Source organism: Lithobates pipiens, unplaced genomic scaffold (genome assembly GCF_037356315.1).
Source record: "Lithobates pipiens isolate NorthernLeopardFrog02 unplaced genomic scaffold, aLitPip1_a1.2 Scaffold_8, whole genome shotgun sequence".
Lineage (NCBI taxonomy): Eukaryota > Metazoa > Chordata > Amphibia > Anura > Ranidae > Lithobates > Lithobates pipiens.
In genome coordinates this window covers 146,623,635-146,648,416 of record NW_027507903.1, presented here as the reverse complement: position 1 = coordinate 146,648,416, position 24,782 = coordinate 146,623,635, and the positions used below count along the sequence as shown (strand labels likewise).

The 24,782-nt window shown below is 39.9% G+C and overlaps 1 protein-coding gene across 1 annotated transcript in view; it reads right to left on the bottom strand.

Moving 5' to 3' along the window:
* Positions 1–24,782, bottom strand: part of LOC143960916 (uncharacterized) — a 614,677-nt gene that overhangs the window by 429,777 nt on the left and 160,118 nt on the right. Inside the window, exons 16-22 of the mRNA XM_077469935.1 lie at positions 20,100–20,222; positions 19,776–19,919; positions 18,155–18,286; positions 17,656–17,802; positions 15,354–15,473; positions 12,823–12,969; positions 9,154–9,333 (exon numbers count right to left, since the gene is read on the bottom strand). Of these exons, the coding sequence (XP_077326061.1) occupies positions 9,154–9,333; positions 12,823–12,969; positions 15,354–15,473; positions 17,656–17,802; positions 18,155–18,286; positions 19,776–19,919; positions 20,100–20,222 (993 nt within the window). The remainder of the gene's footprint in view (positions 1–9,153; positions 9,334–12,822; positions 12,970–15,353; positions 15,474–17,655; positions 17,803–18,154; positions 18,287–19,775; positions 19,920–20,099; positions 20,223–24,782) is intronic.

Sequence of the window (24,782 nt, the reverse complement as noted above, 5' to 3'; positions counted from 1 at the left end):
GCTTGCATGTGTGCAGTGTTGGTTCTGGCTGTGTCTCTCGCTGGACCTTGCCTCATGTGTTCCGTTCGGGAGCTGCGACGCGCACTGTGGATCCTCCCCCCGCCCTACTCTGACGCTGGGCGGGTGGGGGGTTTCCTCACTGCGCGTCGACGTCACGCATGCCACACTGGCTGTTCGGCCCTTTGACGCTACATGACCGGCAGTGTGTTTACTAGCTTCTGACCCACCGGGGAATGGTTTGTTCCATCCCCCATGCGGTCTGACGCGTGACGTTGGGGGCGTGGTTGCGGTGGCGGCGGTGCTTATATGGGCCCCTTCCTCATTCGCACCAAACACTTAGCACTGATCACATCGGCCATATCAGTCACCATAGATGTACAGAGGCACCCTGCCCTCAATTGCGGTCACTCTGGTAATTGTTTTTTATTTTCTTACCTTCACCCCCCATACTGATCACCTTCCCTCTTCCTCTGTTGTTTTCTCAACCCTGCCCAATTTTTCACATTTTTTTTTTTTTTTTTTTTAGCATTTTTTCTTTTTGTTTTTTCACCTAGCTCTTCAACATAGGGGTTTTTCCACCCATCATATCGTTAGTACACATCTCGATTCACATGAGGTGCTGTCCAGTTTGGGTTGCCGCCTGCTGCACTACATCCCCTCAGCTCCCGGACGGGGCCCTGTTTGGTTGGTCTGGGGATCTCACTGTCTGTGCCACCACTGCAAGGACTCTCATGTAAGTAACAGGGCTAACTAAGTTCAGGGGTATTTTCCCCTGTCCTGTGGTTGGCCCTTTTTAATAATTTGTTATAGTAAAACATTATTCATTCCCCTCTTAATATTTTTTCTATAGATTCCTACCACGGTTTTGCTCCTGATGATAGGCTATAAGGCCTTGAAACGCGTAGAGCTAACAACAACCGCGTGTATATACGTATGAATTCCTCTGATCTCCGTTCCTTCTTTATTTGTTCTTAGCTATTTGTTTCTTTTTTATTTTCATTTTTTTTGTTTTTTTATGGCTCCTCTGTGACATCTGTATAGTCATAAATTTTATTGTATTAAATCATGTCTCAATTACTGTTTGTATTTTGTAATAGAAGTACCAACTTCTTGTTGGAAATTGTAATCAATGTGGAATAATAATTTTTAAGAATTGTATATGTGTAAAAAATATAAAAATATTAATATATAGTAAAATGTATGGAACCAATTGATACAAATATTTCATAAACAATTCGAATAATTAAAAACTACTTTTATCCAATCTGTTTCATTGCTCCCGTGTGCTTCATGGAAAAGTCCCGTTAGCTATGTTCTTCTATTTTTTTTATATATTGAACCGGGATGGAGGAGGGGACTCGAACGGCCCCTGTATACCTCATTTAAAGTCCCAACTAACTCTCTTTCTTTCTTTGCCTTTTATAATAAAAATGAGGGATGGAGGCACACGGATTGCACTAACAATAATTATCAAACGCTTTTTTCTTATAGTCGTCTTTATGAAATTTCTTTATTTTTTCTAATAATGTAAATTGGACCTTTGATTTTTTTCTTCTTTCTTTCCTAATTATTTCAAGCCCTTTTGTTTTAGTTTTGCTTGCATGTGTGCAGTGTTGGTTCTGGCTGTGTCTCTCGCTGGACCTTGCCTCATGTGTTCCGTTCGGGAGCTGCGACGCGCACTGTGGATCCTCCCCCCGCCCTACTCTGACGCTGGGCGGGTGGGGGGTTTCCTCACTGCGCGTCGACGTCACGCATGCCACACCGGCTGTTCGGCCCTTTGACGCTACATGACCGGCAGTGTGTTTACTAGCTTCTGACCCACCGGGGAATGGTTTGTTCCATCCCCCATGCGGTCTGACGCGTGACGTTGGGGGCGTGGTTGCGGTGGCGGCGGTGCTTATATGGGCCCCTTCCTCATTCGCACCAAACACTTAGCACTGATCACATCGGCCATATCAGTCACCATAGATGCACAGAGGCACCCTGCCCTCAATTGCGGTCACTCTGGTAATTGTTTTTTATTTTCTTACCTTCACCCCCCATACTGATCACCTTCCCTCTTCCTCTGTTGTTTTCTCAACCCTGCCCAATTTTTCACATTTTTTTTTTTTTTTTTTTTAGCATTTTTTCTTTTTGTTTTTTCACCTAGCTCTTCAACATAGGGGTTTTTCCACCCATCATATCGTTAGTACACATCTCGATTCACATGAGGTGCTGTCCAGTTTGGGTTGCCGCCTGCTGCACTACATCCCCTCAGCTCCCGGACGGGGCCCTGTTTGGTTGGTCTGGGGATCTCACTGTCTGTGCCACCACTGCAAGGACCCTCATGTAAGTAACAGGGCTAACTAAGTTCAGGGGTATTTTCCCCTGTCCTGTGGTTGGCCCTTTTTAATAATTTGTTATAGTAAAACATTATTCATTCCCCTCTTAATATTTATTCTATAGATTCCTACCACGGTTTTGCTCCTGATGATAGGCTATAAGGCCTTGAAACGCATAGAGCTAACAACAACCGCGTGTATATACGTATGAATTCCTCTGATCTCCGTTCCTTCTTTATTTGTTCTTAGCTATTTGTTTCTTTTTTATTTTCATTTTTTTTGTTTTTTTATGGCTCCTCTGTGACATCTGTATAGTCATACATTTTATTGTATTAAATCATGTCTCAATTACTGTTTGTATTTTGTAATAGAAGTACCAACTTCTTGTTGGAAATTGTAATCAATGTGGAATAATAATTTTTAAGAATTGTATATGTGTAAAAAATATAAAAATATTAATATATAGTAAAATGTATGGAACCAATTGATACAAATATTTCATAAACAATTCGAATAATTAAAAACTACTTTTATCCAATCTGTTTCATTGCTCCCGTGTGCTTCATGGAAAAGTCCCGTTAGCTATGTTCTTCTATTTTTTTTAATATATTGAACCGGGATGGAGGAGGGGACTCGAACGGCCCCTGTATACCTCATTTAAAGTCCCAACTAACTCTCTTTCTTTCTTTGCCTTTTATAATAAAAATGAGGGATGGAGGCACACGGATTGCACTAACAATAATTATCAAACGCTTTTTTCTTATAGTCGTCTTTATGAAATTTCTTTATTTTTTCTAAGAATGTAAATTGGACCTTTGATTTTTTTCTTCTTTCTTTCCTAATTATTTCAAGCCCTTTTGTTTTAGTTTTGCTTGCATGTGTGCAGTGTTGGTTCTGGGTGTGTCTCTCGCTGGACCTTGCCTCATGTGTTCCGTTCGGGAGCTGCGACGCGCACTGTGGATCCTCCCCCCGCCCTACTCTGACGCTGGGCGGGTGGGGGGTTTCCTCACTGCACGTCGACGTCACGCATGCCACACCGGCTGTTCGGCCCTTTGACGCTACATGACCGGCAGTGTGTTTACTAGCTTCTGACCCACCGGGGAATGGTTTGTTCCATCCCCCAAGCGGTCTGACGCGTGACGTTGGGGGCGTGGTTGCGGTGGCGGCGGTGCTTATATGGGCCCCTTTCTCATTCGCACCAAACACTTAGCACTGATCACATCGGCCATATCAGTCACCATAGATGCACAGAGGCACCCTGCCCTCAATTGCGGTCACTCTGGTAATTGTTTTTTATTTTCTTACCTTCACCCCCCATACTGATCACCTTCCCTCTTCCTCTGTTGTTTTCTCAACCCTACCCAATTTTTCAAATTTTTTTTTTTATTTTTTTTTTTATTTTTTTTTTTTTTATTATTTTTTTTAGCATTTTTTCTTTTTGTTTTTTCACCTAGCTCTTCAACATAGGGGTTTTTCCACCCATCATATCGTTAGTACACATCTCGATTCACATGAGGTGCTGTCCAGTTTGGGTTGCCGCCTGCTGCACTACATCCCCTCAGCTCCCGGACGGGGCCCTGTTTGGTTGGTCTGGGGATCTCACTGTCTGTGCCACCACTGCAAGGACCCTCATGTAAGTAACAGGGCTAACTAAGTTCAGGGGTATTTTCCCCTGTCCTGTGGTTGGCCCTTTTTAATAATTTGTTATAGTAAAACATTATTCATTCCCCTCTTAATATTTTTTCTATAGATTCCTACCACGGTTTTGCTCCTGATGATAGGCTATAAGGCCTTGAAACGCGTAGAGCTAACAACAACCGCGTGTATATACGTATGAATTCCTCTGATCTCCGTTCCTTCTTTATTTGTTCTTAGCTATTTGTTTCTTTTTTATTTTCATTTTTTTTGTTTTTTTATGGCTCCTCTGTGACATCTGTATAGTCATAAATTGTATTGTATTAAATCATGTCTCAATTACTGTTTGTATTTTGTAATAGAAGTACCAACTTCTTGTTGGAAATTGTAATCAATGTGGAATAATAATTTTTAAGAATTGTATATGTGTAAAAAATATAAAAATATTAATATATAGTAAAATGTATGGAACCAATTGATACAAATATTTCATAAACAATTTGAATAATTAAAAACTACTTTTATCCAATCTGTTTCATTGCTCCCGTGTGCTTCATGGAAAAGTCCTGTTAGCTATGTTCTTCTATTTTTTTTATATATTGAACCGGGATGGAGGAGGGGACTCGAACGGCCCCTGTATACCTCATTTAAAGTCCCAACTAACTCTCTTTCTTTCTTTGCCTTTTATAATAAAAATGAGGGATGGAGGCACACGGATTGCACTAACAATAATTATCAAACGCTTTTTTCTTATAGTCGTCTTTATGAAATTTCTTTATTTTTTCTAAGAATGTAAATTGGACCTTTGATTTTTTTCTTCTTTCTTTCCTAATTATTTCAAGCCCTTTTGTTTTAGTTTTGCTTGCATGTGTGCAGTGTTGGTTCTGGCTGTGTCTCTCGCTGGACCTTGCCTCATGTGTTCCGTTCGGGAGCTGCGACGCGCACTGTGGATCCTCCCCCCGCCCTACTCTGACGCTGGGCGGGTGGGGGGTTTCCTCACTGCGCGTCGACGTCACGCATGCCACACCGGCTGTTCGGTCCTTTGACGCTACATGACCGGCAGTGTGTTTACTAGCTTCTGACCCACCGGGGAATGGTTTGTTCCATCCCCCATGCGGTCTGACGCGTGACGTTGGGGGCGTGGTTGCGGTGGCGGCGGTGCTTATATGGGCCCCTTCCTCATTCGCACCAAACACTTAGCACTGATCACATCGGCCATATCAGTCACCATAGATGCACAGAGGCACCCTGCCCTCAATTGCGGTCACTCTGGTAATTGTTTTTTATTTTCTTACCTTCACCCCCCATACTGATCACCTTCCCTCTTCCTCTGTTGTTTTCTCAACCCTGCCCAATTTTTCACATTTTTTTTTATTTATTTTTTTAGCATTTTTTCTTTTTGTTTTTTCACCTAGCTCTTCAACATAGGGGTTTTTCCACCCATCATATCGTTAGTACACATCTCGATTCACATGAGGTGCTGTCCAGTTTGGGTTGCCGCCTGCTGCACTACATCCCCTCAGCTCCCGGACGGGGCCCTGTTTGGTTGGTCTGGGGATCTCACTGTCTGTGCCACCACTGCAAGGACCCTCATGTAAGTAACAGGGCTAACTAAGTTCAGGGGTATTTTCCCCTGTCCTGTGGTTGGCCCTTTTTAATAATTTGTTATAGTAAAACATTATTCATTCCCCTCTTAATATTTTTTCTATAGATTCCTACCACGGTTTTGCTCCTGATGATAGGCTATAAGGCCTTGAAACGCGTAGAGCTAACAACAACCGCGTGTATATACGTATGAATTCCTCTGATCTCCGTTCCTTCTTTATTTGTTCTTAGCTATTTGTTTCTTTTTTATTTTCATTTTTTTTGTTTTTTTATGGCTCCTCTGTGACATCTGTATAGTCATACATTTTATTGTATTAAATCATGTCTTAATTACTGTTTGTATTTTGTAATAGAAGTACCAACTTCTTGTTGGAAATTGTAATCAATGTGGAATAATAATTTTTAAGAATTGTATATGTGTAAAAAATATAAAAATATTAATATATAGTAAAATGTATGGAACCAATTGATACAAATATTTCATAAACAATTCGAATAATTAAAAACTACTTTTATCCAATCTGTTTCATTGCTCCCGTGTGCTTCATGGAAAAGTCCCGTTAGCTATGTTCTTCTATTTTTTTTATATATTGAACCGGGATGGAGGAGGGGACTCGAACGGCCCCTGTATACCTCATTTAAAGTCCCAACTAACTCTCTTTCTTTCTTTGCCTTTTATAATAAAAATGAAGACATTTGTTTTTTAACCACTTGCCGACTGCCGCATGTACATTTATGTCGGCAGAATGGCATGGACAGGCAAATGGGCATACAGGTACCTGCCTTTAAATTAGTCACCTTGTGGTCACGTGCACACCGCTGGCGGCACACGCGTGACCCTGCCGCTAGCTCCGTGAGTGTGATTGCGGGTTCCGCGCACTCAATGCATGCGGGGATACCAATGATCGTCTCACGGAGAGGAAGAACGGGGAAATGCTGATAGATGTAAATAAGCATTTACCCATTTTTCCTAGTGACAGGACACTGATCACAGCTCCCTGTAATCGGGAGCGATGATCAGTGTCATGTCCCACATAGCCCATCCCCCCCACAGTTAGAACACACTTAACTCCTGCAGCACCCCTCCTGGTTAACCCCTTCACTGCCAGTCACATTTACACAGTAACCAATGCATTTTTAATCACACTGATACTGTATAAATGTAAATGGTTCCAAAATAGCGCCAAAGGTGTCTGATCTGTCCGTCATAATGTCGCAGTCATGATAAAAATCGCTGATCGCTGCCATTACTAGTAAAAAAAAGTATTAATAAAACTGGCATAAAACTATCCCCTATTTTGTAGATGCTTTTGCGCAAACCAATCAATAAACGCGTATTGCGATTTTTTTACCAAAAATATGCAGAATAATATTTATTGGCCCAAACTGAGGAAAAAAATGTTTTTTTATATATTTTTTGGGGATATTTATTATAGCAAAAAGTAAAGAAAATAGCTTTTTTTTCCAAAATTTACAATTTTTTTGTTTATAGCGCAAAAAATAAAAACTGCAGAGGTGATCAAATGCCACCAAATGAAAGCTCTGTTTGTGGGGAAAAAAAGGACGTCAATTTTGTTTGGGAGCCACGTCGCATGACTGCGCAATTGTCAGTTAAAGCGGCAGTCGAACCGCAAAAAGTGCTCTGGTCTTTGGTCAGCCAAATGGTCCGGGGCATAAGTGGTTAAAAACATTTTTGGGGATATTTATTATAGCAAAAAGTTTAAAAATATATTTTTTTTTTTTTTTTAAAGTACGCTCTTTTTTTTTTATAGCGCAAAAAACACAGGTGATCAAATAACATCAAAATAAAAGCTGTATTTGTGGGAAAAAAGGGCACAAATTTTGTTTGGGTACAGCATTGAATGTCAGTTAAAGAGACGCAGTGCCAAATTGTAAAAAGTGTTCTGGTCAGGAAGGGAATAAAATCTTCTGGGGCTGAAGTGGTTAAAAGGATTCAGTCAGGAGAAGGGTACAAAAGAATTTCCAAGGCACCATGGAATACCATGGAACACAGGGAAGTCAAGTGGAGAAAATATGGCAAACAGTGATATTACCAAGAACTGGATGTCCCTCCAAAATGTATGAAAAGGTGAGAAGAAAACTGGTCAGAAACACTACCAAGAGGCCTACAGCAACATTAAAGGAGCTGCAGGAATATCTGGCAAGTACTGGCTGTGTGGTACATGTGACAACAAGCTCCCGTATTCTTCATATGTGTGAGCTATGGGGTAGAGTGGCAAGACGGAAGCCTTTTCTTATGAAGAAAAACATCCAAGCCTAGCTAAATTTTGCAAAAACACATCTGAAGTCTCCCAAAAGCACGTAGGAAAATGTGTTATGGTCTGAAGAAACCAAGGATGAACTTTTTGGCCATAATTCCAAAAGATGTTTGGCGCAAAAACAACACTGAGGCTCACCAAAAGAACACCATACTCACCGTGAAGCATTGGTGGTGACAGCATAATCCTTTGGGACTGTTTTTCTTCAGCTGGAACAGGGGTCTTAGTCAAGGTAGAGGGAATTATGAACAGTTCCAAATACCAGTCAATATTAGCACAAAACCTTCAACCTTCTGCTATAAAGCTGAACATAAAGAGGAACTTCATCTTTCAGCATGACAACGACCCAAAGCATACATCCAAATCAACAAAAGAATGGCTTTACCAGAAGAAGATGAAAGTTTTGGAATAGCCCAGCCAAAGGGCAGAGCTGAATATGATTGAAAAGCTGTGGGGTGATCTGAAGAGGGCTATGCACAGGAGATGCCCTCACAATCTGACAGATTTGGAGTGTTTTTGCAAAGAAGAGTGGGCAAATATTGCCAAGTCAAGATGTGCCACGGTGATAGACTAACACCCAAAAAGACTGAGTGCTGTAATAAAATCAAAAGGTGCTTCTACAAAATATTAGTTTAAGGGTGTGCACACTTATGCAACCATATAATTTTTTATTTTATTTTTTACTTCCCACCACCTAAAAGCTTTCAGTTTGTTGTTGAATTGAGTTGTACAGTTTATAGTTCACATTACAGGTGGAAAAAGTTCTGAAATTATTCATCTTTGTCTAATTTATTTACATCACAGAAACTTGACATTGTAACAGGGGTGTGTAGACTTTTTATATCCACTGTATATATGAAATGGGGGAGTATATTCCCTTGGGACAAGAGAGCGTAGACTGTAATACAAACATTGTCAGATGTTTCACCCTTCCTCACACTACTTAAAATGTGTTTTTGCTTTTGACTATGTTCTCTGTGCAGAGATATCCTATCACTTTCTATCCTGACATTAAGTGCAACCCCAATAGGGACACAGACAAAACAAAAAATCTAAAAGAGGTTCTAACCCTTTTATTCTTTATTCAAAACTAAATACAAAGTTTTGGGCCTTAGTATAAAATTAAATTAAATTCATCGTTACTCCATTTTTGCTATTGTAAATATATATTTTCCATCTTTTTCATAAAACAAACCCATACATTTATTCTTGAGATTGACTTTTTCAATAACTATATATAAAGAGCAATATCAGTCTGTAATGGGTAAATTGTTATGAGTTTGGGGTATAAAAAAATATGCAGAAATATTTACTTGGCTCAGAAATAAAAGCTGTTGTTCCTCTAGCAGCAGAACTAGTAAATTTGGCAGTTTCTGGTGGGGGGCTTGGCCTTGGATTTACAATAGGCCTTACTGTTGTTGTCCTTTCATTTGTTGTTTTCAGTCTAGGTCCATGAACAGTAGGAGAAGGAACAGGTTTTCTCACTGGTTCAGCTGTAAGAACATAAGAATAAAGGCATAATGTTTCTAGGGCAAACTGCAAACAAAACATTGCAAAGATCATTTAATTTTGCTGGATCATACTAGATGTTTTACACATTTATTAGTTGTGTCCTATGCTATCATATACTGTAGCTGAAAAGCTGATCCATACATTTGTGTTCTCCTGACTTGACTACTGAAATGCTCTACTCGCTGGTGTACTCAAATTCACTATTAATCAACTTCAATATGTACAAAATTCTGCAGCCGGAATCCTGAATAGGTCTGGTACAAGTGATCATATTATCCCTATCCTAGAGTCCTTCCACTGGCTACTTGTGAGGTTTCCCATAGACTTTAAGATCCTCACGCTCACCTATAAGGCTCTTCATGGCTTGGCACCCTATTATCTCTCTGAACTTTTATCAACTTACTCTCCCCCTCCATAACCTCCGCTCCTCAAATGTGGGTCTTCTGTGTGCCTCACCCCCCTACTCACCTACATCCGATGGGAGTAAAGAGCCTTCTCCTGCTATGCCCAATACCCTGGAATTCACTTCCACAAAACATCAGAGATGAATCTGCTCTAAACTCATTTAAATCAAATCTTAAAAATGTTTTCTTTAGACAAGCTTTCAAGTAATTGTTACTTTTTCCTTTAATTTTCTCCTGTGTATTTCTTGTGTTTTCTTTGTAAAGTGCTTTGAGAAGCTACCATTAAAGTGGAAGTAAACTCCCCTATCGTTTTCAGCCAAGGAAGCTGCCATCTTTGCCTCTGTTTAATCTTCAACTGGTATGGTTCTGCACATGTGATTCGTTATGGCACCAGCCATTGGATGGTTTGATAGTTTGGCTGAGAGCACAGCCAATGTGCAGTTAGCATTCCCGGCATGCCTTTTTTTTTATAACTGGTTAAATTGATGGGTTTACTTCCACTTTAAAGGCTCTATATACAATAAAGTTTATTATTATTTTACACAGTCTATTCCAGATCTCCATTTGAATGTCTGTTCCTACCCTGTTGTATGTGTCTCTTGGAATTAGACTTAAAGCCCTACAGTGAACCATGCTCGATTAGATATCTATCCCATAACTGTACCTTAATACAAGTTGAGTTTGTTTAATATTACCATAAAAGATAAACTTTTTTTTTATGAAGGCCAGATGCAGAAGTGGTAGTGATGATGTTTTTTGTCAATGGTCTTACAAACACAGGAGCAGTTAGCATCCTTATCTTTGCATTTTCTGTCCTGATGTTACTTGCTGTTCTCACAGACTGGAAAAGCTCAGTTCCAGGGATGAGCAACATGAATTTTAATTTCCCTGAATTTTTGCAAGGATCTTGAGGTTTAAAGAAAAATGTTACTATTTTGGTGAAGTGCACTGGAGCCAAAGGGGAAGGCAAAATTAAGATGGTTTTTAGAGGATTTTAGGGGTGGAATGAGCTTTAAATGGCTACTGAGGGTTATGGAAGTTCCTATCTATCTGTCCTTGTGCCAAAAACGCCCCTTCACTGGCCTATAAATTTTAACTTCATATGGAAAAAAATAGAAAAAGCAACTGCCAAGGAACTTTATACAAATAATAATTTTACAATGCCAAACTAAATACTAATACTTGGCGCTGCACTAATTGCACTAGAAAGAGAAAAGTTTTGGTACAATCTGATTGGATATTAAGGCTGGGTTCACACTGGTACGACACGACAGCCATACAACTGTGGATCCGACTTTGCCCTGTGACTTGAAGTCCAACTTCAATGAACGGGATACGACTTTGATCCAGACAATACCATCTGGTATATATCTTGAAGGGGAACCCCACTCCAAAAAAAAAAAAAAAAAGCATAGGGTTCCCCCTACAAAACTATACCAGACCCTGTGGTCTGGTATGGATTTTAAGGGGAAACCCCACACCAAAAAATCCCCAAAAATCCATCCTAAAATCCATACCAGACCCATATCTGAGCACACAGTCCTGCAGGTCAGGAATGGGGGTGGGGAGAAACGAGCGCCCCCCCTCCTGCAAAATACCAGTCCACATGCCCTCAGCATGGATGGGTGGGTGTTTTGCCCCCATGTTGATGGGGACAAGGGTCTCTTCCCAACAACCCTGACCGTTGGTTGTTGGGGTCTGTGGGCAGGGGGCTTATCGAATCTGGAAGCACCCTTTAACAAGGGACCCCCAGATCCCGGCCCCCCACCCTATGTGAATGAGTATGGAGTACATTGTACCCCTACCCATTCACCTAAATGGTGTGCTGTGTGCTTTAATGGACATGGAATCCTAGTGGTTTGAACCATTTGCTGGGAATATCCAACACCCGCATTACCTGCACAGGACACCTGCAAGGATTCACACTGCACTTTTCTGTTGAATGAATTGGCTGTGAAGCCCTGAGGCTATCCTAATCAAGGACTACGGATCGCATGAACATCTCACTGGAGTTGCTGGAAGAAAATTTGACAGTGAGTAACCAACGCACAGACAGACCGATCGTATCAGCAGTATTCACGAAAGTCTATGGGACATAGTGTCTTACTGCTGTCCGGATCGGATGTTTAGTGTGCTTTCAGATATGTTATAGTTCACTTTGTCTGAGATTATGTTCAAGTTGTGACTTAAGTGTAAATGTTACTGCCTCATTTACATACCAATTTAGAAGAGCAAGCAGTGGATACTTTCTTCATCCCTTTATGTGGTGTTCATTTATACCTACTCATAGCAGACTGCTGGACACAATCTCTTAGTACTATCCACCTCTGTTACCAGGTCATATATGCCCTTTTCATTACCTAAGATTTGGCAATAGATATGGATTTATTGTTTTAAGGACTAATCAGCGGGGCTCCAATCTTTCATGACTTTTCGTACTCATCCCCCAGGTTCACTTGATTTGACGGATTGCACTGCATTCGCCCATAACAGTTTCAAGGTGTAGTGCTTTCCATTCAGGTTCCGGTGTGGATGCTAGAGTCCCTGCTGTTTGTAATACACATTTTTCGTAGCTGCAGTCACCAGGGGACTCATCATTTTCGGGAGGTCAACTGTCTCAGCTCCTCGGGAGGTCCCAGAGAATTGGTCATTGGGCTTAGGGTATAGGGGAATTAGTGGGTGTGAGCGTTCACAATTTAGGGGGGGGGCCTGGGAGTGTTAGTATTGGTTATTCTTGCATACATCATTCATGTGCTGTTTCATCCTTCTCTTTTTTACATGCAGTAAACTTTAGGAGGTAGCCCCAGGATGTACACATTTTTTGTTTTTTATTTCTGATGGTATTATGCTATGTTAATACACCCTGCTTGTATGTTAAGCGCCATCACTTATTAATCACTATATCAGGTTCCCAGATTTTCTTTTTTCTTCTTATTTATTATTCTATAACTGTTATGCAGATCTAACTTGTCTAGTAATGTCTTTCTAAGAGATATTTGATTAAAAAAAATCCTTATAGCACTTCATAGTAATGAACCAATTCATAATAAAAGTAAATTAACTTACACATGGTTTTGGTTATTACTCTTTCAGGACCTTCCATCTCTCCAAAGAGTGGTTTTATTGCAAAAACATATGTTTTTCCATACTGCAATCCGCTTAGTCTGAAAGACCTGTAAGATCCAGCCAACTGCTCCACAGATGAATCTGCTTCTAAGGAATTAAACAAATGTATATGTCTTAGTTTGCTGCATATTTACAGTGGGGAAAATTATTATTTGATCCCCTACAGATTTTGTATGATTTTGTCAGTTTGTCTACCCACAAAGTAATAAAGGATTCATAATTTTTATCATAGGTGTATTTTAAATGATAAAGACAGAATATCAACCAAAAAAAAAAAAAAAAAACACATGATACAAATGTTATAAAGTGAGTTTCAGTTCAGTGAGTAAAATAAGTATTTGATGCCCAAGCAAAACATTTCTTAGTACTTGGTGGAGAAATCCTTGTTGGCAAGCACAAAGGTAGGACGTTTCTTATAGTTGGTTACCAGGTTTACACACATCTCAGGAGGGATTTTGGTCCACTCTTCTTTACAGATCTTCTCTAAATCCTTAAGGTTTCTTGGCAACTCAGAGTTTTAGCTTCCTCCATACATTTTCTATAGGATTAAGGTCTGAAGACTGGCTAGGCCACTCCATGACTTTGTCCATGTGCTTCTTTTTGAGCCACTCATTTGTTGCCCTGGCGGTATATTTTGGGTCATTGTCATGCTAGAAGACCCATTCATGGGCCCCTCTTCAGTGTTTTGGCTGAGGGAAGAAGGTTCTTATCCAATATTTTGGAATACATAGCCCCATCCATTGGCCCCTCAATGGGGCAAAGTACCTTTAGCAGAGAAACTGCCCCTAAGCATGAGATTTCTACCTCAATGCTTGACTGCAGGAATATAGTCCATAGTCAGCATATTTTTTCCTCCAAACATGACAAGTCGAATTTTTGCCAAAGAGCTCAATTTTGGTCTCATCTGACAACAGCACTCTCTCCCAATCCTCTGAATCATTTAGATGTTCATTGGCAAACTTTAGACAGGCCTGTATTTGTGCCTTCTTGAAGATGGGGACTTTGTGGGCACTGCAGAATTTCAATCCATGGTGGCGTATTGTGTTACCAATGGTTTGTTTGGTGACTACCGCCCCAACTGTCTTGAGATCATTCACAAGCTCCTCATGTGTAGTTATCGGCTGATCCCTCACTTTTCTCATGATCATCCTTACCCCATCAGGCGAAATCATGCTTGGAGCTCCAGACCAAGGGCGATTGATGGTTATTTTGTATTTCTTCCATTTGCAAATAATCGTTCCAACAGTTATGCCCTTCACACCAAGCTCCTTGCTGATGGTCTTGTATCCCATTCTAGCCTTGAGCAGGTCTACAATCTTGTCCCTGACTTACTTTGAAAGCTCTATGGTCTTGGTCATGATGGTGAGTTTGAATGGAAGAAAGAGGTACTGTGGACAGGTGTCTTTTAAACACATAGCGAATTGTTGTTAGGAGCACCTTCTTAAATTGACAGAACTAATCTGTGTACCACTAGAGCACATACTGTAGCCAGTCTGTGGGAGCCAGAATTATTGTTGGTTGGTAGGGGATCAAATACTTATTTTAGTCACAGAACTGCAACTCAAATTATAACATTTGCATCATGTGTTTTTTATGGTCTTTTGGTTGATGTTCTGTCTCTAACATTTAAAATACACCTATGATAAAAATGATAGACCCTTAATTTCTTTGTAAGTGGTCACGCTTACAAAATCTGCAGGGAATATTTATTTTCACCACTGTATAGTATATTATTGACATGATATAATGTGTTATGATATGATACGTCTATACTGTTCTAAAAATGCTACACCATGTTTTTACACGATGATGTATACAGACACCTAGAAATATCTACACAAGAGCTTTTTGCCTGCCGAAAGGATTTGCAATTCAGTCCTGAGATTTACATAGCTCTGCCATGCAGCACAGTTCTGCCTTGCAGGTAATTTTGCTGCAATGTCACATTTACTTACATGCCACAGAACTGAGGTACCACAGCTCAACTGTAGCTGGGACCCCTTAAAAGTTTTGAAGTTCCAGGAAAATTTCTCAGGAATGCCACAGCCCTCAGGCTGGGTCTTACTCCCCCAGGAACAAGAGACTTCTGCTCTGAGTTCCAGCCTATTTATAACCCCATCAGCCCCCTGCTGGTCACCTGCCATATTGACCAGCGATTGGCTGGGGAGATACCAACATGCAGGCTGGGGTCATGATTCTCCCACCTACTATATCCCAGGATGCCCTGGGAGACAGGGAGAAGCAATTGATCCCATACCTACAAAATCCAGAGAAGACCTAACTAATCAAACAGTGTCCTCCCTGGTTACAGGAAGGCCAAAAACTAAATTTAACAAAACAGTAGCTCTATGGGGCGGTACATTAAGTTTATGATAGGTTGGTCACTACCCCTGAGGTTGTATAGTTGGATTGGAAATTATTACTCATATTCTGCTTAGCATGATACAATTTATGAATCAAGCAACACTCACGGGAAGAAAGCCTCCATGATAAAAGATAAGATGTTGCCCCAGTGACTCCAGTCCAGCTAAGTAATGCAGTGTCTCCAGTGGTTTCTTTAACTTCAAATAATTCTACTTTGGGTAGAATCACTTTAAAAGAAAGGAAAAACAAAATTGTCAGAGGCATACAGTATGAAGAAAGACAGAACCCAAACTGTTTTCAGGTTACAGCTTCTGTAAAATAATAATTATAATAATTCTAAACTCTCCTCTGTATCTATAGAGGTCTGTTTAATCATCCTAGTTCATCTTTTGTATTGAAATGTAAATAAAGCAATCCTTACATGTGGTGGCTGCTTCAGTTCTCTGTTTTAAGGCTTTTTCCTTTAATCTCACTAGGTGATCTGGTCTCTAACACCATACACTTCTTCAAATTTGGCTGGTTCAGCAGAGATCTGACTACATTTTTTTCAGTGTGTGGACTAGAAGATTTACATGGTTTATACATTTGTGACTAACAAACTAAAGGCTAACTCCCGCTAATACTTTATTAAGCAGTTACACAGGCAGCTTTTTTTTCCTAATGTTACAGTGCCTTGAAAAAGTATTCATGCCCCTTGACATTTTGTCATGTTACAACCAAAAACATAAATTTATTTTATTGGGATTTTATCTGATAGACCAACACAAAGTGGTGCATAATTGTGAAGTGGAGGAAAATGATAAATGGTTTTCAATTTTTTTTTACAAATAAATATCTGAAAAGTGTGGCATGCATTTGTGTACAGCCCCTTTTACTCTGATACCCCTAACTAAAATCTAGTGGAACCAATTGCCATCAGAAGTCACCTAAATAGTAAATAGCGTCTACCTGTGTGTCATTTAATCTCAGAATATAGGTTTGTTAGAGAACCTTAGTGAACAAACAGCATCATGAAGGCCAAGGAACATACCAGACAGGTCAGGGAAAAAGTTGTAGAGAAGTTTAAAGCAGGTTTAGGTTATAAAACATATCCCAAGCTTTGCAGAGCACTAGTCAATACACCATCTGAAAATGTAAAGAGTATGGCACGACTGCAAACATACCAAGACATGGCCATCCACCTAAACTGATAGGCTAGGCAAAGAGAGCATTAATCACAGAAGCAGCCAAGTGGCCCATGGTAACTCTGGAGGAGCTGCAGAGATCCACAGCTCAGGTAGGAGAATCTGTCCACAGGACAACCATTAGTCGTGCACTCCACAAATCTGGCCTTTATGGAAGAGTGGCAGGAAGACAGCCATTGTTGAAAGAAAGCTATAAGAAGTCCCATTTGCAGTTTGTGAGAAGCCATGTGGGGGAGGACAGCAAACATGTGGAAGAAGGTGCTCTAGTCAGGAGATACCAAAATTTAACTTTTTGGCCTAAAAGCAAAACAGTATGTGTTGGCAGAAAACCAACACTGCACATCACTCTGAACACACCACCCCCACTGTGAAACATGGTGGTAGCAGCATCATGTTGTGGCGATGCTTTTCTTTAGCAGGAGCAGGGAAGCTAGTTAGAGTTGATGGGAAGATGAATGGAGCCAAATACAGGGCAATCTTAGAAGAAAACCTATTAGAGTCTGCAAAAGACTTGAGACTGGGGCAGAGGTTCACCTTCCAGAACGACAATGACTCTAAACATATAGCCAGAGCTACAATGGAATGGTTTAGATAAAAGCATAGTCATGTGTTAGCATGGCCCTGTTATAGCCCAGACATAAATTCAATTGAGAATCTGTGGCAAGACTTGAAAATTGCTGTTCACAGACACTATACATCCAATGTGAGAGCTTGAGCTATTTTGCAAAGAAGAATGGGCAAAAATGTCTCTCTCTAGATGTGCAAAGCTGGTAGAGACATCCCCAAAATGACTTGAAGCAGTAATTGCAGCGAAAGGTGGTTCTACAAAGTATTGACTCAAATGCACGCCACAATTTTCACATGTTTATTTGTAAAAAAAAAAATTGAAAACCATTTATCATTTTTCTTTCCACTTCACTTCAATTATGTGCCACTTTGTGTTGGTCTATCACATAAAATCTCAATAAAATACATTTATGTTTTTGGTTGTAACATGACAAAATTTGAAACATTTCAAGGGGTAGGAATACATTGTCGAGGCACTGTACTACCATATTTAGGGATTGGTAAACTTCAATATATTACAATTCAGCTTTTGGATTTAGATTCACACCTTGCCTTTAATTGCCCTTATTCCTGCTACATTCTTTAGTATTGAGTGCACAGTTCATGGCACAGTTTCTATTGTAAAACAAATACTAATGGATGTATCTTGTCAACTCACATGTTTTTGCTGTGAGAAGAACAGGACTTCCCTCCCTGTTTCCAATAATTGATGACACGTAGATATTATAAGTGGCACTTTCCTTTAGATCAGGTATAGTGAAAAATGAAGCATCTGCAGAGACAATCTTTGAGTTTCTAGCACCACCTAGAGGTATTAAAGCAGAATTAATACACAACAGCGGCAAATTATTTTCATTTCATATAAAATAAACATTTTGCATAGATTTAAAAATGTGCTTAAGGTGTTCAGAAATAACTGAAAAAAAAGTCTCTGAAGTTCAGAATAATGTCCGTGATCTCATAAACCTTCAAACATACTACACATTTGTATAGTACCGTAAATAAAAAGCAAATGCAAGTGTTTTAATTTTAATTAAATAAAGTAGCATACAAGCACCAGATATCTCATATTTGGATTAAATGGCAATTGTATATATCAGTGATCAGAATATACCAAATGATTTAATTTTCTTAGTGGATATCTAAAACAAACTCACCATCGAATGGAACCCATGATATTTTATAATGAGTTATCCCAGGTGTTTTCTTCCAGGACAGTTTGAGAGTGTTAACTCCAGTGTCAATTACCTGCAGGTCCTTAACTGGAAGCAGCTTAACAGAACTGGAGTCTGCAGAGAGAGAGAGAGAGAGAGAGAGAGAGAGAGAGAGAGAGAGAGAGAGAGAGGGGCAATATTCAGAGACTGCCATAACTAAAAAAAACAGTCAGAAATCTTTTTTCATGTTATCTATCTTAAAGTGTAATGTTTGTTTGCTTTGAGTTACTAAACAGTCTCATTCCTTTATTTACTGTTTTTTTTTTTAGTAACTCTAAGCCCTTGTACACATGGTCGGAGAATCCATCGGAATGTGTCCTATCGGACCGTGTCGTCGGATAATCCAACTGTGTGTGGTATGCATCGGACTGATTCCGTCGGAATATCCGTCGGACCCAATTTTCCAACATGTTGGAAATATTTCCCGACCAGCTGGGCCGATCGGACATACTCCGATCATGTGTAGAGAATTTTGATTGGACCAAGTGCCACGCATGCTCAGATCAAATTCCTACATCAAAGTTATTGGCTACTAGCCTGAATGTAGTCCCATCCTAACGAAATTACGTCATCACGTTCTGAAAGATCGGATTTTTCGCCAACTTTGTCCGACCGTGTGTATGCAACAGTTTCGGACAAGATCCGACGGACAAAATCCGACGGGCAAAATCCGACGGATTTGGTTGTGGAAATCTCCGACCGTGTGTACAAGGGCTTAGTAGTAGTCAGTGCTGTCTTTAGTAGTCAGTAGTGCATCTAAAATCCAAAACTTTGAAATTATGTTGCAATTAAAAGGGCAATAAAAAAAAATACGAAGCAAAGTTAAATATATATTCAAAGACAAGAAATGAAACTATTATGGAGGCAGCATGGACTCTCGTGGTATGATATGAATTTACAAAAGTCAGTTTAAAAAAAAATATAAATATATTATACAAAAATACACATAATATAAAATGCATTAAATAATTAAATAATCTAATAAAACCCCTTAGATTTTACCTTTGCTTAAATAAATACATGACAATATACCATGAAGGTTGGTTATCGGTTATGTATGTTGTCTGATGGTAATATTATATATCTGATTCATATGCTTTTTTTTGTAGAACATTCTCTGACCTAATATACTCCTGAAGAAGGGGGCAACCCCGAAACATTTAGAGTGTGCAACTGGAAGAACTCTTTCCGTGTATAACAGTCCAGAATTACTATATACAGGATATCTAATTTCTTCCAATTTGTGTCAGATAAGTGGACGCTCCACTATTAGCAGCATCCAATGTTTAGTATCTACTTATTCAAGGCATTTTATATTGTGTGTATTTTTGTATAATAAATTTATATTTTTTGTAAACTGACTTGTCAGTTCATATCGTACCACAAGAGTCCATGCTGCCTCCATAATAGTTTAATTTCTTATCTAGTAATAGGACGAAGGTACATTAACTTTTTCATAACAAGTAGTTTTTTCATATGTATTCAAAGACATGCTGTTTTACAGTTTTCATGCTTTTACTTTAAATTGATGGACAACTAAAAGAAACACAATGATGTTGCTTACCTGTGGCTTGAATGAGAGTGGCTGGAGGCCCTTCGGTGTTGCTGTAAACTGCCTGCACATTCACTATGTACTTGGTGTTTGGATGTAGGTTTGTTAAGTGATATGACCTGATTGAGGGTGCCAGATACTGGCTTTTAGGGGAGTCTGAAGGTAGTAAAGAATACATACATCATTATTACAAAATAAAATATACATAACAAATGATATAATTCTCAAATAGGGATATTATTTGACAGTATATGATCAATAATAATTGCCAAAAATAATTCCAAAAATAAGTCAAAAGCATAATGAGAATAGTAAATAACATGTAAGTGATACAACCTGATGATGCAGGGTTCCAGGACACTTTATATTCAGTGGCTCCAGTGGTTGAGCTCCAAGCCAGTGATATGGAAGTACTGGTGTACCCAGTCACTTTGAAGTTAGATACATATCCGAGAGGTGCTGCACAACATAACAAATCATATTATAGAAAAGTATGTAAAAGATTATGTTCTTTTATAGCAGTAGTTGAACAAAGTTTAAACTATTTAGAGTGTGCAGTTGAATAGCTGAAAGAGGCTGGACCTAGGGCATGGTATAACTAGAGGTTAACTATAGAGAAACCTATCAATAACCAGCCAATCCACAAATATAGGCAGCTGAACTGTTTTTCAAATCTCAAATCTTCCTGTAAAAGGTGAGTTTGACCACATTGCTTTCTACCTCCTAAGCCTTGATTTTTTTATTTGATGGGCACTGACCATCCACCAGAGAAGCTCAAAATACCTGCACAACATTTTTAGGAAAAGGCAATATTTGTATATAATGTCAGCAGCCTATACTGTATTTCTAGATTTACTGATTGACTTACCTTACAGTAGTGTTAGACTCGTTCCCTATTCAAGGCAAAGGACATGTTCTCTTATAAGAACAACATCCCACCTGTTGATATTCGTCTTCTCTGCCATATCATACCTACATCTGAGCCAGGAGTCATATGTAAGCTCTGTGTCAGATGGTGTTGGAGCACACACAGGGTTAACCTCTTTCTCCTCCTTATCAAGTGGCAGTGACATGTCTTCAGTTGGTAGTAATGCCACCATCTGGAGAACATGACACCAGTTCTTAAAGCTGCCTTACATTTTCCATATTTTATGCCATGGTAGCCTAATTTTTCCAATGTAAAACATTATTAAAAAGGGAAGTGGTTTCACAGTGCAATTTGTCATGTTTATGAAATGTTGTATGATATTTCAGATAGTTAGATAGTTACATACAGTATATACTGTATATAGTTACATAGTTGGCAAGGTTGAATAAAGACACCACTAGTTGTGGAAGTTTAATGTTTGCAGTCTTTCCTAATAACTGAGGTTCTCCAGTCCACGTATTAGCTTTGTTGCCCTTCTCTGGGCTGTCCATTTCCAGCACATTCTTCATGAGGATAGGTGACCAGAACTGGACAGCATACTCCAGATGCAGCTGAACCAGAGTTTTGTAAAGTAGAAGGATTATAGTTTTATCTCTTGAGTAAATACAATCTTATTTTTTTTTTATCAGAAAAAAATATTTATTTTGTCATCCACAATACAAAATATATGCCATTCAGTACACAGTAGAAAAAGGAACAGAGCATTAGATATTAAAACACAAGAGAATAAGGTAAAGTTCTCATACAATGGTATACTGCTGGTCAATATAGTGCATACAGAGCTATGTAAACCAGAATTACAATGATTGACATACATACAAAGGCAGTTTAACTAAAAAGAAAACTAAAGCCCCATTCACACTATCAGATTTTCTGCTGTTTTTTTCCTTCAAATTTACCAAAACCATATGATATGAGGTCAAACCTTATGAGTTTCAATTTGTATGCAATCAGGCAGGCCCTTGCGCTACATGGTTTTGGTAAATCTAAAGACAAAAATCAGCAGAAAATCTGATAGTGTGTATGGGGTTTAGCAGTTCAACCTATCTAAACCCTCAGAGCCCTGAGAGGGAACCAAAAATGAACAAACACAACCTACCAAAGTCGCCAATGTTATAAGGGATCTTGTGTGGTACAGGACCTAGTCAGCCACTATTCTGGACTTCCTACAGCATTCACCCCTGTAGGAGCCTATCTCTAATTACCTAATGTGGTGCCAATCCAGGAACATCCAACCAAGCTTGCCACATTGAGTAGAATTTACGTGAAATGTGTCTAAGTTGGTACGTCAAATTTTCCTGTACCAGTAATTTATTGACATGCGCTTCCCATTTCTGCCTGGTGGGCATCCTGGGAGCAATCCAAAATTGTGCGATCAATTTATGTGAACATATAGTAGTTGCAAAAAAGCAGCATGAGCTTGTGGAGTTAAGGGCTCCTCATCCAGGGCATCCAACAGGCATGCAACCAGGGTTCGGGGGATATTTAGACCCCTTTCACACCGCCGAGCCTATAGCGACGGTGGTAAACCGCCGCTATTTTTAGCAGTGGAAAATGTACTCATTTTTGTCTGTTTACGCTTGCAGCGCAATAGAGCCAAATGGAGGATCCGATAGGGCCCATCTGAAAAATGGACAAGAAGGCCTGTGTAAAAGGGGCCTAAATAAAAAGTATATTATATATATAATGTACTGTGTGTGTACATATAATATAAAAAGTCTACACACCCCTGTTAAAATGTCAGGTTTCTGTAATGTAAAAAAAATTAGATAAATAATTTCAGAACTTTTTCCACCTCAACCACTTAAGCCCCGGACCATTTGGCTGGCAAAAGACCAGAGCACTTTTTGCGATTCGGCACTGTGTCGCCTTAACTGACAATTGCGCAGTTGTGCGACGTGGCACCTAAATAAAAATTTTCCCACAAATAGAGCTTTCTTTTGGTTGTATTTGATCACCTCTGCGGCTTTTATTTTTTGCACTATAAACAAGAAAATGTGACAATTTTGAAAAAAACACATTAACCACTGTCCTGGTGTTCCAAGGCCTCTAAAAATGTGATAGGTAATGCATAATTTATGCCCCTGGAATGTCTGAAGGTATTCCTTGGATTTTGGGCCCCTCTATGCATGTAGGATGAGAAAAAGTCAAATTATAAGTATGCTTATGCTGTGTGTGAGAAATAACTTAGCATGACAACTTTGTAAAAAAAAACAAAATCATAATAATTTCTTAGTTTTCAAAAAATTGTGAGAAACGAAGGGCGTGGCTTCCGCCGAGCAGTATGGAAGCTTAAGAAATTGACCGATTTCTTTACTATGCCTCCCGGCGGATGGAACCAAGATGGCGCCTGTAGAGCCTCTCCTCACAACAGCGCGGCCTACACAGACCTACCAGAAGCAGACAGAGAAACATCTCCTCACCCAGAAGACTCTGCCTCTCCCCCCTCAACCCCACAGCTGACATCTGCGACCAACAGCCCCGCTAAAGTGCAGATGCGCCTGGATTCCTCACAACAGCCTCCGGGGGTAAGACCTGCCTTAGACGCCATATTATCTCAGCAGGCCCAGCCATCCCCTATCGCTGCGTTTCCCACAGCGAACACGCCTATCATGGACACTACATTAAAAGAGATGCTTATTTCGCTACACAGCTCACTGCATACTGACATGTATGCCATGTTTAAATCATTTAAGGAGGAGATGTCATTTATTGACCAAAAGGTGGAACGGGTTGAATGAAGAATGGCTGACATAGCAGAAACGGTAAATGACCTAGTTGATGCTCATGACCACACCAGAGATGAACAACACTGGGTCAGAGCTAAAATGGTGGACCTCGAGGACAGATCCAGACATAACAACGTCAAGATATGGGGTATTCCCTAATCTATTCTACCTCCCAACCTCAGTGTCAGGAAACTGATTGCCACTCTCCTACCGGACCTGTCCTCAATGGAAACCATCATAGACCGAATTCACCGCCTCCCTAAGCCTCCACACCTACTCACAAGTGTCCCCAGGGATTTCTTAATGAGGGTCCACTTTTACCACGCTAAGGACATGCTACTAAGCAAAGCGAGACACCTGGTCATCACAAAATCCCCTATCAATGGGGGTTCCTGACTAAACTAATAGTGAAACACAACATCACTACTGTAGGAGAAGGAATGAAACTGCTCCGTACCTGGGGAATCATTCCTGAAGAAGCACCCCAGGTCAGCCTGCAAAACTGCCCTAGCGCCCACAGCAATAGCAACAACCGTCTTGCTACTCCTACAACTTTAACGCCTGATTAGTGTACACACATATCTTACACACATAGTGAACTCTACTGTACCTTGCTTTGTCTCGGTGCCTGCCCGTAGCTGACAGCACACAAACTTTTACCCTCACGACCACCAGCAGTCCTAAATTTACTGCTGATTCTAACCTTCTCAGCCCCATTGTTGCTCCTACCTGTGCTACTTTCACTTAACCCTTTTTCTTGTACCCCTTTTGAATCTGAGAACACAGGAAACACCCTATAACGGAACTCCAACCTCACCCCTTCAAGATCAGCTGAACCACCAGGGAAACCTCTCAGCGCCTCTTTGAAAGACACGTCCATCACCGCTAACTGTAAGTGACATTTTCTTTACATTGTTCACACAAACCTATATACAAGATGCCAAAATTCCTTTCTATCAACTCCAAAGGCTTAAATCATCCAGCTAAGAGAAAATCTATGTGGCTCCAATAGCAAAGTGGTTGTATGTAAGAGACTCATTTTATAAACACAGCAGAACCCCAATGCTCAAACATCCACTTCACTCACGTATTCAAAGCCTCTGGGCCACGAAAGAAAAATGGCGTGCTGATAGCCATTAAAAAATCTGGTTCGTTTACCTTGCATGACAGCATGATAGATGTGGAAGGAAGATTTTTGGCCCTAGACTGCACCTTGAATAACGTAAGATACACGTTAGTGAACATATACGCTCCCAATTCCAATCAGATAAAATTCTTGAAGAAGTTGATGACAAAGATTGACTCTTTCCGACATGGTCATCTCCTTGTCTGTGGTGATTTTAACCTGGTACCGGATATTTC